The 17,028-nt window shown below is 33.1% G+C and overlaps 1 protein-coding gene across 1 annotated transcript in view; it reads right to left on the bottom strand.

The window, feature by feature from the left end:
* The window catches only part of LOC109374602 (ubiquitin carboxyl-terminal hydrolase FAM188A-like), a 100,443-nt gene that overhangs the window by 65,846 nt on the left and 17,569 nt on the right, over positions 1-17,028 (bottom strand). Inside the window, exons 5-10 of the mRNA XM_019629341.1 lie at positions 14,050-14,101; positions 13,049-13,163; positions 10,372-10,445; positions 9,357-9,457; positions 5,580-5,614; positions 4,269-4,283 (exon numbers count right to left, since the gene is read on the bottom strand). Of these exons, the coding sequence (XP_019484886.1) occupies positions 4,269-4,283; positions 5,580-5,614; positions 9,357-9,457; positions 10,372-10,445; positions 13,049-13,163; positions 14,050-14,101 (392 nt within the window). The remainder of the gene's footprint in view (positions 1-4,268; positions 4,284-5,579; positions 5,615-9,356; positions 9,458-10,371; positions 10,446-13,048; positions 13,164-14,049; positions 14,102-17,028) is intronic.

Below are 17,028 nucleotides of genomic sequence, written 5' to 3'. Positions count from 1 at the left end.
TAAAAAAAAAAAAAAGAATATTATTGTACAAAGTTGTAATTAGTGAGGCTATAATATTCTCACATATTACAACTTATAGAATTTACCTATACAAGACTTTTCTCAATATGTCTCAAAAAAGTTTATTTACATTTGCAGAAAATTCCAATAATTGTCATTATATTTATAATTTTCTAACTTCATTTTCTTAGCCTAGTATTTAAGATTAATTATGACAGATCCCTATCAACCCTTATTTGCTTCATAAGTGAATGTGTGTGCATGCAGTTTTATATTCCTGAGTTTGCATTTTTATACTCTTCCCCATTCTCAACTATCACTTTTCACTGCTATCATAGGGTGTCTAGATAAGTCCCTCTCGGGCCTTTCCAATTTGATGCTGACTTGGAAACCAAATAGCTGCATTAAGTTTAACAAACACACCCTGAGTGCCAAGTATTGAAAAAAAACAATGCTAAAACATGGTGTAGGAATATGAAGATGAAGAAGACAAGACCCTCTTGGCAAACCACATATCTGATAAGGGGTTAATATCCAAAGTAAATAAGGAACTCTTATAACTTAGTTGCAAATAAACAAATAACCCAGTTAAGAACTGGGCAAAGAACTTAAATAGATATTTCTCCAAAGAATACATAGGAATGGCCAACAGTATATGAAAAGATACTCAACATCATTAATCATCAGAGACGCAAATCAAAACCACAATGAGAGATCACCTCACATCTGTTAGGGTGGACATTATAAAAAAAGTAAAAGATACGTGTTGATGAGGATGTATAGGAATTGGAACCATTGTACGATGTTGGTGGGAATGTAAAATGGTGCAGCTGAAAAGGAAATGAGTATAAAGGTTCCTCAACAAATTAGAAATAGAACAACCAGATGATCCAGCAATTCCACTTGGGTATTTAATCCAAAAGAATTGAAATCAGGATCACAAAGAGATATCTGCACTCCCATGCTCATTGCAGCACTATTCACAGTAGCCAAGATGTCAAAACAACCTAGATGTCCAGTAATGAATGAATGAATAAAGAAATTGTGGTATACACACATGATGGAACATTATTCTGGCTTTAAAAAAGAAGGAAATCCTATCATATGTGGCAACATGAATGAACCTCGAGCGCATTATACTAAGTGAAATAGGGCAGTCACAGAAGGAGAAATACTGCATGGTTCCACTTATATGAGGCATCTGAAATAGTCAAACTCATAGAAGCGGAGTAGAATGGTGGTTGCTGGGAGGAGGAGGAAATGGAGAATTGCTATTCAACAGATACAAAGTTCCAGTTATGCAAGACTGATAAACTCTACAGATTAGTTGTACAATTTCTTATGTATACTTATATGGTATCTTAATTTAATAAGATGGTAGACCTCATGTTAAATGTTCCTTGTTCTATTAAAAAAAAATTCACCTCACCCCCCAAATAAAAACAGTAGGTTACAACAGAGAATAAGGTGCTCAGGTAAAAAAAGATCCCTTTTAGCTGTGAGAATCAGGGAGCTCTCCTTGGAAGGACAACATATGACGTGGGCATTGAGGGATTGAACAGACAGATGAGAGGGATAGAGGCCTGCACAAGGAGTAGGATGAACAAAGAAATGGAAGCAAGAAGCATAATTTTGTTCAAGCATAGGTTCACGATGGCTGAAAAAATTAGCTGGGATGAAACCATGTAGGGTCCTAGAGTAAGTAAGGTAAAGAAACTGTAGTATAAAAACATGAAAAAAAACCCAAAAACGATTTTTTCTTTATCAGAATGTAAGAATAGCTAAAATAAAAAGCAATAAAATACCAAGGAAGGCTTGGTTACCTAACTTATAGGTAAAGGTACAAGCAATTTGAGCCATAATCTTTGTGAAATGTATTTCTGAAACTGAGGAGCGTTTTAAACCCACTCAGCGTTGTTGATTGGATTCCTAAGAAGTTGTTGCTAGAGTTGGCATCTAGCTAGGGTTGCCAGATTTAGCAAGAAAAAGAACAAGATGCACAATTAAATTTACATTTCAGATAAAAAAGTTTTTTAGTATTTAAATGTATTTCTAATACTGTATGGGGCATACTTATACTAAAAATTATTCACTGTTTATCTGAAATTCAAATTTAACTGGGAATCTCATAGATTTTATCTGGCAACTTACTTCTAGCTAATTAAATATAGTTTTACAACTAATAAAATTTGGAGAAAATAAGTACTTCTGATCTTTTCTCACACAAACTCTGAGAAACCAAATACTTTTCTGGGTTTCTGGTTTACTAGAGCTGACTATTTTAATCACAAAAAAATGAAAACAAAATAAAAATATTCATCGAATAAACATACAAAACAACGCATGTGTAATACATATAAAAACAGAGTATACAAATACTGGGGGATTCCTTTAAAACAGAAAAGAGACCATGGGAAAACTCAGCTACAGAAAAACAAAATCAAAGAAAACGTCAGCTCAAAATTCATGTAGTTGTACAAAATGAACACAGATGGCAGGTAAATTGGCCAGACCACAAAAGGATTTCAGAGCCTAGGTAAGGAGTTTAGAGTTTATTTTAACCAGCCATTGAAGGTTTTAAGTAAGAGAGCATCATGATCTGATTTAGTTTAAAAATATGATGTTAGCCATTATAATGGACAGAGGGGGTGGGCAACAAGGAAATTAAGTAGTTAGTTCTACTGTAGTTTTATTTCTAATCTATTGCAGAAGCACAAGATAGTTTTAATGGTAGAATAAAGTACATGGTTTCAGGAACTATATGATCAGCAATATATAAATTTCATTAAAAGACATAAAAAACAAATCTAGGTGGAAAGCCTTAATATGGTAAAGATGTCACTTCTTTAAAATAATCTAGAAATTTAATGTAACCTCAATCAAAATCCTAATAGATTTGTTATAACTGATGCTGAAAAGCAGTTCAATTGGAATAGATAATGTAGAAACGACTATGACAATTTTAAAAAAGTACAGTTTAGAAAACATGTGCTAACAAATATCAAAGTATGTTATAAAACTATATAACAGTTTTGATTTGGCATAAGCACTCACAAATAGATTAGTGGAATAGAAGAGTCCAAGAATGATTCATACAAAATGAGAAAATTTATTTGATAAAGTAGACGTTTCATATTTGTGGAGAATTGACTGGAGTTAGGATATTAGGTAATTCTTTGGGAAAAAGTAACAAAGAGCTAAACATTAAAAGATACCATTAGCAAAGTTAATAGAGACAGAATAGAATGAAGGAAAATATTTGCAACACAGATTTAAAATGCAAGAACTGAGAGAATTTATACATAAGAACTGAGAGCTCCTAGAAATTGTGAATAAAAGAAAATAACCCCTGGCCAAAAATGCCAAAACAAAAGAGGTAATTTCCAGAAAAAGAAAAACTAAAAATAGACAAACACACAAAAAAATAATCAAGCACAAAGTCACCAGGAAGCAGAGAAATGTGAATTAACATAGGCTATCACTTGTTAACAAACTGGCAAAATATTAAAGACGGATAGTTCTAAGTGTTGAGCAGGATGCAGAAAAATAGCAACTGTCAAACGATGTTGGATGCGTAAGTTTATACTTTTGCAGCTGGTAAAGTAAATTTTAGAAGTAAATTTGGCATTATCTATCAAACTTTAACAGGCATTCCTCAAAAGGTTGAACATAGAGTTACCATGTGTCTCAGAATTTTTCCCTCCTAGGTAGAGACCAAAGAAAATGGAAACAAATATCCTTATCAAAATTTGTACAGAAATGTTCCTAACCACATTATTCATGATGGCCAAATGGAAAGATGTCAAATGGCCATCAACTGATGAATGAATAAATAAAACATGGTATAAACCATATAATGGAATATTATTCATCAATAAAAAGGAGTGGAGTGCTGATACAGGCTAAAACATAAACCCTGAAAACATTATGTCAAGTAAAAGCAGCCAGTCACAGAAGACCAGATATTATATGATTGTATTTATAAGCAATGTCCAGAATAGGCAAATCTATAGACAGGAAGTAGATTAATAGTTGCTAGGGGCTGAGGGGGAGGAAATTATGAGGAGTGACTGTTCATGGGTACAAGGGCTCTTTTTGGGGTGGTAAAAATGTTCTAAAATTGATGTCTGCACTACTCTAAGAACATACTAACCACCACTGACTTCTATGTTTTAAATGGATGACTTGTATGATGTGTGAATTATATCTCAATAGACCTATGGGTAAAAAAAATTAACACATGCCTAAATTTTTAACATACACACTACTTTTAGGAATCTATCCTATAGGACTACTTAAATATGCACAGAAAGATCCAAAAATGTTTACTGCAGCATTGTCTGTAACAGCCCCAAATGGAAACAATTTAAATATTCATTATAAATAAACTCAAGGTAAGTGACAGACTGGGAAAAAATGTTTATTATATATGACAGATGAAGCATCGATATCCTTCATAAATAAAGGTGAGAACACTGCCGCCTATATCTTTCATTTGAACCTTCTTGGCCTTTTCTCCTGGGTTTAACTCATAGTATCCATTTTTCTCTCCCACTGGCCAGATACATCATCAGGGCTGGAAAAAACCCAACCATAAGCTTTACTGGTTGGTTCCACTCTAAATCTTACGTCACCTCATCTCAACTCTATTATTGATTACACATTTAAAATTTTCTCTCATAATCCTTTTTTATATTCCTTCTTAAAGCAGTTGATTCAAACCCTTTCTCTCCTTTTTATATGCCTCTAACTTTACCCCTGCCACCTTTTCAGCAAACTTCAAAATCTCAAGAGTTCTCCCAATTAAAATTTTTCGCACCTCGAAATGCCTTTTTCTTTTCTCTCCACATTCTTTCTTCCTCTTTGAGAAGAACTGTGCATCTTTCCAAGGTTAATATGCTAGTCTTGAGCCCATTTAGTATCTCTTCTATTAAAAGAGGTTCCCTTCCCTTCGACAATTTAGGTGACTTCTATCCCTTAAAACAAAAACAATGTAGACCATCTCTTGGCCTTACTATGACCAGACAGAGGACTCTTCTCTATCCACCCTTTCACCAGTGCTTGCTTACCAAGCTAAAATATTTACTCCCTATGACCTGGCTTCCATCTCAGTGGCTCTTTGAAAGCAAAGATCTTGCTAATTGCTCAATTCATAGCCTATTCTTAGCTCTCATTCTCCTTCAAAGAGATAGGTAGCACAGTTCATTCATTAACTGTGTCATAGACAAGAGTCTTTGCATTCAATGCTCACTCTCAGTTTCTGTCTACAAACAAGGAAAATTACCTCTTAGGGCTACTGTGAAATTTATTAAGATAAACTCTTCCAAATCATCTCACATATTTATTACTGCACTCAAGATTCTGTTAAGTGTAGCACAGCAGCAGTATATTATAATATAATGGTTAAGTATGCTGGTTGTATGGAGTCGGACTACTGTGGTTCAAACCTCAGCTCTGCTATTCACTAAGCTGCATGAAATGAAGTGAGATGCTAACCACTCTGTGCCTGTGTTCTATGCCTTTCATATGAAGTGAGTAAATGGAAAAACATATCTATAGTCATTAAGTACTAAGAACACTGCTTGGCACAGTGTTAAATAAATTTTTGCCACAGCTGCATAATGAGCATTCTTAATCATCAGTAGTTGTTCTTGCTCTTTAAAGAAAATGAAACACTTGAGGGCAAAGATTGTTTTTTCTACTGCCAAAACACACACAGCACTTTAAGCCAAGTTGCCATGTCTCTTTTGTGTGTCCGTTTCTTCAATAAGCTTTATCTGAAAACCCACTGGTTTTCTGCACCTCTCCCTCATATATCTAACTAGCTGCTAAACTCTACAAACCTCCTCTCCCATCCTCACCCACACAGAGGCGGTGGGCCAGCAGGAGAACGTGCTATCGCCAATGAGCACAGGCCCTGGGCGTGGTCACAAGCAGTTACGCCTGTGTTGTTCGACATTGGGCAAGTTACTCAATTATTTGAGCCCCCGTTTTTATAACTATATATTGAGGTTAAGAAGATACATATCCAAAACACAATCCTCAACACTAAGTACATAAATACCAATTGATCTCTTTTTCTTCCCTTGCCCTGCCTATTTTCATCTCATTACCTCTCACTTGTCTAGGCTATGTGCTTTTGACAGGTCATCCCATGCCAACACATTTTACAAACTGACAGATTAATGTTCTCATTTTATAAGTCTTATGTTATTGCTATTCAAACATCTTTAGTGACTCTCTTCCTAATGTTTGTCAACTAAAGCTTAAACTTCTTAGTATTTAAGATCCTCTGCTGCTAGGCAACCCCACATTTATTTATGACTGTCCCTCTTACTTAGTCTCCTTCACAGATCCAATGCTCTTATCCATTGCCTCTCAAACCTGGATGTACGTTAGAATCATACAGGTGGGATATTAAATATTAAAATTACCACGCCCGGGTCCCACCACCTAAAGATTCTAATTTATTCATTTATTTATTCTCAGCTGGGCCCTGATAACTGACATATGTTTAAGCTCTCCAAGTGATAATATGTAGTCAGGATTCAGAGCCACTACTCCAATCAGACTGATTTGCGTCCCTGTCCCTAAACACAGCCTATATTTTTCTCCCAAAACATCCTCTTGCTCATTCCATCTGGCCCAATTAGAATGTTAAATCCTACTTGAAGTCTCTCCCCTCACCCCAACATAAACATATAGGGAAAGATTCCTCCTTCCCCTTACCTTCTAGAATACTTTATGTCAACACGCTTCATTGTACCTTGCATTACAGCTATTTGTGTGCATGTCCTTATTTCCCCAAACTAAGTGTGTAGGCTTTTGAGGGAAACCTGAGTTCTTATGGCAAGTTAGGGCATCTTAGAAATTTCATCTTCACCTTTACAACATCTCTTTTATATATAAGGAAACGGAAATCATGAGAAGTAAAGTGGCTTGCCTAAAGATTTTGAAATTCTTACTCTTTAATTAAATTTTTCTTTTGTATATCACATAGAGTATAACCTCCTCCCATATTGGCAGAGCAGAAAAACATCGAATAAATCCTGAATGAATGTATGAATTTTTATTTTAAGTTTGGTGACTGAAAATAGATTCAACTTCAAGCCAACATTTCTAATGACTGAGGGAAAATGCAAGAAATATACCGTCTACTTTCTTTTTCAAAATAATTATTTCAAAGCCATTGCTTAGTTTTGATATTCAAACTAATCTGAAAATAAATCCACAGCACGTCAAAAGCTCTGAAAGCTATTTCAAGAAACAGAAAAGGATGAATTTGTACATATCAAAAACCAAAACTTGAATACTTGACTAATATTCTGTAAAGGTAGCACAGGGCAAGAAAAAAGCCTATGGGAGGCTGGGTGAGGGAAACTAGGGAGAAATATTCTGGTTCTGGGAATAGGAGAGGGCTGGGAGCACCTGCAGAATGTGTAGAAAGGACTGTGATAACTAGTACAGAAGTCAGAGCAATGCACAAAAGTCCAGGTGGAAAGAGTTACGAGCCACAGCACATAGGAGTAGCAAGGACAAAGGCCAAGTGGGATGAGATACCTCAGCCAAAGTTTGGCAGAAACCGGACATTCTTTCCCTAATTACCTCAGATGATATAAGACACATCAGGGCCCAGAAACCATCGGGAAGGAGGAAGAGGTGTGTAGAAGCCATCAAGAGTGAGAAACCTGCATATTAATCTTTAACTGGCAGGACTAAATGCTTTCAGCTATCAGTGAGGATGAGGGTTGATGAAGAGGAAGGACTCACAAAAAATTGAGAAGATAACGTGTGCAGATTTTTTTACTGTGAATTTTACTGTTTAAAATTAGATCTTTACCCCAAATTAGCAAAACTAGGTTTTCATTCTAACTTCATCATGAAGAGAATAATTTCCATATACCGTATTTCCCCATGTATAAGACACACCCTTTTTCGAAAAATTTGGGATCTAAAAACTGGATGCGTCTTATACAGTGGTTGTATGAGCGCAAAAACAAGCACGAAAAAAGCGGGAAATGCAGGTAAAAAAAAATCTACGACCACTGTATAAGATGCACCCAGTTTTTAGACTCCAAATTTTTAGGAAAAGGGTGCGTCTTATACATGGGGAAATACGGTATTTATCTAATGTAGGGAAGGCGGGTAGTTCTTACATTTCTGAAACAGTAAAATAAAGGATTGGATCACGCTGAGGTACTTTTTCATTCTGAAATTACGTAATTTTTACTGATTCTTTTCCCCCTCAATGTTATATCCTATCATGTTTCTGTTAGTTAAGAAAAACTCAAATTTAAGATCAAGGCTTACTCATTTAAATGGGAACAAAAATCAAAACTATTATTTTCTCAATCAAAATATTTGCTTCGGTCATTTGGTGAGTTTTATATAATTATAGAAGAAATAAATTTCCCTGTGAAGTATAAGGACTACAGAACTTCCTGGGTTATGCTACCTACTTCAATGGGAGGTACACAGTAGTTACTCAATATAAGTTAAATGAGTAAATACATGAATTTAGACAGACTCAGTAATAAGCTGAAGAGCATTTTATTCAGAGCTATATATCAGTTCTTAACTGGATGGACTGGCCAAAGGTATTTCACTTCAATGTCCCTGGCAACATAGAAAAGTAATAGGAAAATAATAATTGAGACCAGCAATGGAGGTAGTGGTAGAGGGGATGGTGGTTTAACATTAAATTTGCCCAGCATCTTAAAGGAAATTCTGTACATTAAAATTAATACAAGAAAAACCACTAGATTCTCAAAGTAGATATTTCAAATCACAATACATTTTTCATTTTATACACTCAACTGAACAACAGCCATGCTAAATATGTCACCACATGAATCACCACAATGGTATCTACTATTCTATATATTCATATAAATTTAACAACTTTATCCAAGATATTGTATTTAAATGGATGAAGAAATAAATGATACTCATGCTGATAATTTACTTAATATTTATAACCATCTCTAAAAATACATTTATAATTCTCCTTAATTTTAAGCACAATGCAACAGTGTTCCAGACTTATTCATACCACTGCCTAAGTATATATTCAGTTTATATACATATATCAAGAGATCTATATTTAACTTTTGCTAAAGAAGGTAGCCCTATAATCCCAATTTTATACTAGAGAAAACCAAAGGCTTGAAAAGTAATTTGGGATTTGAGCCCAAGTTTGCCTCCAAAGTCTATGCTCTTCAGGTTATATAGTACCTTGAAAACTGTAAAAACTTGTATTATAAAGCACTTATCTTAACTTCTAAGTGATGCAGAGCCATTAAGTAGATGAGTAACGATCAACTGTATTCTAGTGAAATATTAATTGTAAGAGATACACACATAGAGATTATACTTACTCATTCCCGAGCACTCTCTATCACCATCCCATACATTAGAAACAGCATGTCCCGTCAGTAGGAGGTTAATTAAACTTTGGCTATTAATAAAAATTAAAAAGTAATTAAAATATGAATAAATGAATTTTCAAATAAAATGGTCCCTGTGGTAAGGCATAAAGTAGTGACTTTTTACATTAAATTCTGTTGTTTAAGTAACAAAGTTAGGAAAAATCTTATGTTTTTCATTTTATACACTCAACTCAACAACAGCCTTGCTAAATGTGTCACTAAATGAATCACTACAATGGTATCTATTGTTCTATATATTCATATAAATTTAACAACTTTATCCAAGATACCATATTAAAATGGATAAAAAAACTAAATGATAGATAATTTACTTAATACTTATAATCATCTTTAAAAACACATATATAATTATTATTTTGTGTTTGATGGAGCATATGTGAATTTGAACCTCTGAGGCAGAAAGTCCTAAAAAGAAGTACTTATTTTTTAGCCTGAGTTAATCTGTTTTATCAATTTTAATAGAAATAGCTATAAAAAAAATTGACAGAGAGGGTAGTTTCAGAGGAAAATAAGAAAATTGTTGTTGTTTTTTTCTCCCAAGCAGGAAAGCATTTTCTCCCAAGCAGGAAAGCATTTATAAATAGGTAAGGATATACTTATTTCTAAGTCAAAATGAATAAATTTCATCTATTTACATCCATTTTACAAGTGGAACATCAAGCAGAAGTTGTTATAATACCCCTGGAACCATTTTAAAACAAAATATTTGCTACAATAAATACAATGCATACATAAACCTGAAGTGGAAATTAAGAGTTCATACATAAGGCAAACAATGCATAAAACACAAGACTGCTCAAATTTATAGACTTTATACTGTTAACAATGACAAGCAAAATTATCTGATGCCATAGTATTTTATTCTAAGTCAAATTCTTAAAAATTAAAGTCCATATAGAAGATAATAGATTTTAGTAATTACCTGCCATGTCCATACACAGGATCTATCAAAGGTTCGGTTGAATCTTCAATTTCATTTTTTATGTTTTCAATGCCCTAAAGAAAGCAAATATCCTTGGCTTATTTTAAAAACTAAAAATGAAAATTATAATTTAAAAGTTGACCAGTTCATACTACAAAATAATAAAACACAATTATTTAAGTAACTTTTCTGCCAAAGAATTACCCAGATTTGAATCAGGGGTGCATTTAAGATGATAATGGGAAGCAGTTTCACCGAGAATATCTTTTTATTTTCTTCCGTGGACTCTATATAAAGAATGCAGGTAATAGATCTAATGTTGGTTAAAGGGACAGAGAGAGAAAGTTTAAGTTTCAAGAGGAGGAAGGAGAAAATTAATCCAAAAGTTAATATTCATTTAACTTCAAGCTAAATTCAAAACTAATAAACCTGCTAAGGCATCTGATATATTTTCTTAGGTCATTTAAAAAGCTTATTGGTATAAAAAACATACAAACGAGTGTTGATAAGAGATATAAATTTAAATACACAAAAGGTATAACCGATACATAAGAAAATGGAAGGTTTGCTTCTGATTGTGTGTTCTCACAAATATTGGTAATTCAAATATGTACTGACCAAAGTATAAACTAGGAGGGCAGGAAGCTTCTTATTTTCTTGAAAACCAATTTTCTAATATTTTTAATCCTCCCAAAGGGTGCCCAAATCCCAAAAGGTCTAAATACTAGATAACTAAAGAAGACCTAGGCATTTCAACTTCATCAACTCAAAAATGACAAAGATAACCTGCATTCATTGAGCTACTCATCTAACTCTAACCATTGGTTCTACCAGATTATATAGGCTATTTCTAAGGATTAAAGAGACAATTGATCAATGATCAAAATCTTTAATGATTGCGTAAAGATATGTAGGATGTGACAAATGTGTATGAGATCTTGTACTTGCCTTCCTTGTAAAAAACAGTACAAAGCGGGCTATGATAAAGGCAAAATGAATATTATGAACAAGTGATATAACCACCGGAGAGGGAGGGGAAATCATTTCAAAGACCAGTTCAAGGAAGAATGACTATAGACATGATGGTTTATTGGCTGCAAAGGACAAGAGACAGTTGAGGTATCAAAAGTCTTGAGCCTAAAAACCTGGCAGACTTATGAAAAGTCACGATGAATGCCTAAGAAACCAGTCATCTTAGATACAGCCACCACTGGTATTTAGCACTTCTAACCAACGACCAAGTACTTTGGTCCTTTCTCTTAAACATCCTCCTAAATGTTTTCAAATTTCTAAGTTTAAAACATGCTTCTAAATACGCTCCATTTCTTTTCCATTTCCACGGTCACTGCCCTGGCTTAGGTTCACCTATTTCAATAATCACTTTTCCTGACTATAGATGTATACTCCACACACCAACTCCCTCCAGTACAATTCTTATCCCAATTTAAGGAATCTTTTATCAACAAAAAGATCTTGTTACTCCCTTGTTGAAAATGTTTGTTTTGTCCTAATTTTGGCCTCATTAAATCTAATGTATTTTTGCATACTATACAAGGATCTTCATATTCTAAACCTTACATGTTTATGTAACAGTCTCATCTTCCACAGTTGTCTTTCTGAAGTATTATGTTGCAGAAATACAGAACTACTATGGTTCCCCAGACATGTGTTGTATCCTCAATTCATTATGCCTTCATAATTGTTATTCTTATTGCTTGAAAAATCTTCCCACAGCTTTTCTGTCTAGAAAAGTTTTACTCAGCCATCAAATGGTCCCTACTATATATGGTGTGCCCTTGATTCCACCAAATAAACTTAGGCATACTGTTACTATTTTCCCATCATGCTTTGTGCATACAATGAACAGTGAAACATAATGCCGTAATGAAAGCAATCATTTTTTTTTCCTTACAACACCGAAGAGGAACCATTAAAAAAGAATTGTATCCCACACTGTTAAGTCCAGTGCCTAGGATAGATCAATGCTCAATAATCATTTGTCAAATGAAAGAAGTTTGATTTTAGACATGGTAAATCTAGTAGGATAACTGAGACTGAGACTAACAGACTACTAAGATATGAGATTGGTACTTGGGGAAAAAGGGCAAGACTGATACTGTACATGTTGGAATTAACCACGTAAAAGTAAATGGAGAGAATAAAATACCCATAAAAAGCAGCAGCATATAGGATCCAAAGACTGAAATTTCTAGAATAAAAGCTTAGAGGAGGAGACAAAGAACCAGGAGGTAAAGATGGAGAAGAAGATATAAACAAAAAGTAATTCTGAGACATTATAGAAAGAGAACTTAATACAATGATTTATTAGATAAGTTAAGAAAGGGGATGGTGGTTAGAAAGAGCTTGCAGAAGGGATTAAGGGGTCAATTTCCAGATATTGCTAACAGCAAAGAAAGTAAAATTCAGAAGAACAGTGCATTTCATTTAAGAAGAATATTACTGATAACCTCTGCAGTCCATAAGATCAGGGGTGAAAGTAAGTTAGAAAGTGGTGAAGCAAAAAGTGAGTAGCAGGAAAAGAGAGCTGTCATCAGCATAAGAGGTTTATATTCTGAAAGTTAGAATCAGCATCAAGGATACATTTTTTCCTCATGACAGGAAACATATACTAAACTCAAACTAATAAAAGCCAGAAGCAGCATCATTTTAAACAAACCTTTGTCAGTAACACAGAATACAGAAAAAGCAATACTCCAAATTTGTTTCCCCACATTGGATACTGATCCAAGACAGCATCTTTTAATTCTGATAAACTTCCGAATGATCTTTTTCTGGGGGAAAAAAGAATAAAGTATTAGTACCATCATGAGATTTACTACATCTATAAGTGGAACATTCTTAATTGTCTGATACATTAAAATGTATACAAACAGGAGATTTTTCTACGTGTCCCCAATTTTCAAATACAAATTTAGCCATTAAAAGTAAACGCTGTTGTTGACAACTGTCACTATATATAACATATCCCATTAAGACAGAATGCCTACTTGGTAGAGACCCTTTTCATCTCTTAGTGAACTGTCTGGCATAGATAAATCCTTCAATCATTATACAGTTATTTAAGGAATGAAGTGGCGCTGCTGGCCCTCTTCTAAGACGTGTTTCAGAACAACAACAAAAAAACCTTGATTTTTTAAAGCCTGAAAATTATTTAATAAATATCTGACACCAGAGATAAAGTGTACATTTGTTGCTTCTTTTAAAAGAAATCAATAATATATTGCAAATCAAATGCCACCTTAATTCTGTCAACATAGCTATCTTTACCTTTCATTTTGTAGTAAAAAGTTTAAATGCTCTAATGAAAATATGGCACTTTTAGCAAACATTATTATAGAAAGCATTTTTGGCAAACAACAAATAATTCAAATATTTATCCTAGAAATCTTTATACTCACTCAGGACAGCGAAACATTAGGCTAAAATGATTTTTTTCATTGTAATGGTAAAAAAGCTTTCAATGTTATAAAAAGTGTATTTCTATAGTTAATTTAGGAATCTGAATAATTTAAGTACACATGTACAAATTCTTTTTTGAAATTTGAAAACAAAGGAGTCTTCAAGCATATAAATCTAAGTACCTTTCCACAGTATGAATAAGCTTAAATGGCAATGTGTCCAAAGGTTAAGTATTTTAAATGTTCCAGTGTTACTTACTGAATTAATGCATGAAATCGCTCAAAGCCAAGCTCTTCGACAGCCAAGGCAGCTATACATAAAAGACACTTTTCAGCACTACACACGGCAAATAAATGACACAAGATACACACAGCAGGCTGTAAATACTTTCAAGCAATCAAAATTTTCCCTCGTTCCTTACTCTTTTAAAGAAAGTCTCAGTTTATTTTCAACTTCGCTATAACATAAAGTTATATTTCAACATCTGAGTTACCATGATTATAACTAAATGAATATAACACTGAGAATGCAGAGTGTGATTAAACAATAAACACTTCTTTTCAATTCAGTTATGCTAGTTTATAAAATAGGAGAAATGATTGGCAATCAGTGTGCTTCACACATCATTGTAATGTGTCCTGCACTTTGATATAATCTTTCAATCCATAAATTCAAGTAAAATCATCATAGCTAATCTTCCTTCTTTATAACATAAAATCTTTAGGCTTACTGTTTAATTTTTAAACAAATGTGTATAAAAATGCATTGCACTTTGGAACTACACAGGTTCAACGGCAGGTTTAAGTTTGTTTCCTTATTAATTCATTAACTGTTGAGAAGTTTTCAGTAATTTATTTAGATTATATTTATTAAATCAGTACAATTATAAATTTTTTAAAAAATCAAAGGAAGTCAAAGAAAGCATTTAAATAAAAGGAAATGTTTATTTAGCACTTTTGTAAGTGCCAGGCCCCTTTCCAAATATTCTACAGGCCTTACCTCATTTAATTCTCATAACAACCCTATTATCCTCATTTTACAGAAGAGGAAACTGAGGCACAGTGAAGAATCCTTTCAAGTGCACACAGCAATAAACAGCAGAGCAGAGATTTCAACCCATTGAGTCTTGGCTCCCCAGAGATCGTCTTTAAAGATATCATACGTGGAACAAAATGCCTACTTTAATTTATGATAGTGAACAATTTCATATGTATATTTATAAGGCAAATCTTAGTACTTTCAAGTATTAATGCTCAGTAGAGAGTTAGAAATTGATTCAGTATGAATTCAAAATAAAAAAAACCTTAATTTACAATTTAAATGGTCACATTATGCTAGCCTTTCAAAGTCTAGTTTTAATTTTCAAACGTTTCAAAGTACTTTTAAAAATCTTTAGCAGTCCAATGGCTTAAATAATCTTTTGATTTGTGTGGGAAACAAACTGAAATTGAACCTGAGTATTTACTACTGCAAACAAGTGTGCGTTACCAAAAGCCAAAACTATACACATCACACAAGCCAATGAAATTCATGTTTGTATGGAATGTAATACTGACAAGGGGGAAAATACTTTGCATTTAAAATTTCAGGATAAAATAAAAATTCTACCTAACCTTTTCCAAACTGTACTAATTGTTCTGTGCCTAATTATCTAAGTAATGTTACGGGGCACATACTATGAAAGTTGACATAAAGATAATAATTTAGAGAAAAGAGGCAAGCAAAATAAAAAGCTTAGCAGGCAGGATGGTGGAAAAATATACAACACAAAAAAAAGAACATAGCTGGGAATAGAGGAAAGAACAGGTAAAACAGATTGTTATATGGAATAAAAAATTTAATATAAGTTCATTTCATTTGTCAATATCTAAGGTAAATTCTCAAATTTTCAGTTAACAAAACGTTTCAAATTTATACAATATTAAAAACATATTTAAAATACGGTTTTATGTCCATTTTTAAAATGAGGCAAAGTAAATTGGAAAATTACTAAAATATGTTTTTTGGAGAAGAATTCAATATAATATGCCTACCTGAATCAGTAACTGAAGTAACAAATTTAACGCATTATGAGGCCATTTAACCTATCACTACAGAATATACAGCACAGTCCATAGGAAGCACAAAGTACATGCCAAGACACTGATGAAAAATGTTACAAAAAAAGATCTTACTATTTTCTTACATTTTGATATAGAGACTGGCTTTAAGTACATAATCTTTAAAAGAACTTTAATTAGTTCAACTATTCCTGTGAAAAGTTTAATATCCTTAATGAAATTATTAAACATGCTTACATGCAACCCATTAAAACCTGGAAAATACTTTAAAACCATACTTAATGATTTTTTTACTATGGTCCTTGTGAATATTTTCCACTTATTTTCTTCAACTGTATTATGAACTCTAAAAATGTGTTAATTTTTTGGAAAGGTTATGTTTAAAAGGCCTGAAAAAGAAATGTCGTTGAACTGTTTAAATTTTAAAAATTGTTCCTTGCGGATGTACTGCTATTAGAATTTGTCATTGTAACTGCAGAGGTAGGAGAGAAAATACTGACATCACAAAGACTTTAGCTCAAGGAAGCGACAATGCCTCATAGACAGCCCTACAGGGAAAGCAAGATGTATATCACAAGTAATCAAAATTTACTTTCTAGAAATCAGTCTAATTTCTTTAAGAACAATTTCCACAGAGATGACAGTAAAATGCATTATAGGTAGAATAAGTCACTTATTCAATATAAGCACTTGGAACTACCAATTCTCAAAAACCACTTACTAAGAAGATAATTCCTGCAAAGAAAAACAAAAAGCAACTCCATTTATCTAGCTTCTGTACCACCAGAATTAACCACTAGTTAATTCTAGAATTAACTAGAATTACTAGTTAATTCTGGCAGTTTTTAGGTCAATTACATAAGAATTTTCAAAGGCTAAAGGCCACAGACTATAAGATTTTTCATAATGAGAATAGCTGTTACTTATTTTAAAAAGAAATCTTCAAATTATGAAAAACTTAAATGAAGGGAAAATTAAACATAATTAAAACTAGCTTAAAATAATTCATATATAGTAACAACGCCCAAAAAGTTCAGAAAGAAAAGAAACTGCGTAACGAAAAAAAGTCCCCATCTTTACTGTAGGAAGCAACTAAAGCTATTTAAGAAATTTTTTTATGTTGAAAAAATATCCGTTCCTCCCCCCAATACTAAAGAAAACATTAAGGTATTTAAAA

Source organism: Hipposideros armiger, unplaced genomic scaffold, assembly GCF_001890085.2.
Source record: "Hipposideros armiger isolate ML-2016 unplaced genomic scaffold, ASM189008v1 scaffold_844, whole genome shotgun sequence".
Classification (NCBI taxonomy): Eukaryota; Metazoa; Chordata; class Mammalia; order Chiroptera; family Hipposideridae; genus Hipposideros; species Hipposideros armiger.
Note: the sequence above shows the minus strand (reverse complement) of the source record. Positions and strands in the feature narration are given on the sequence as shown.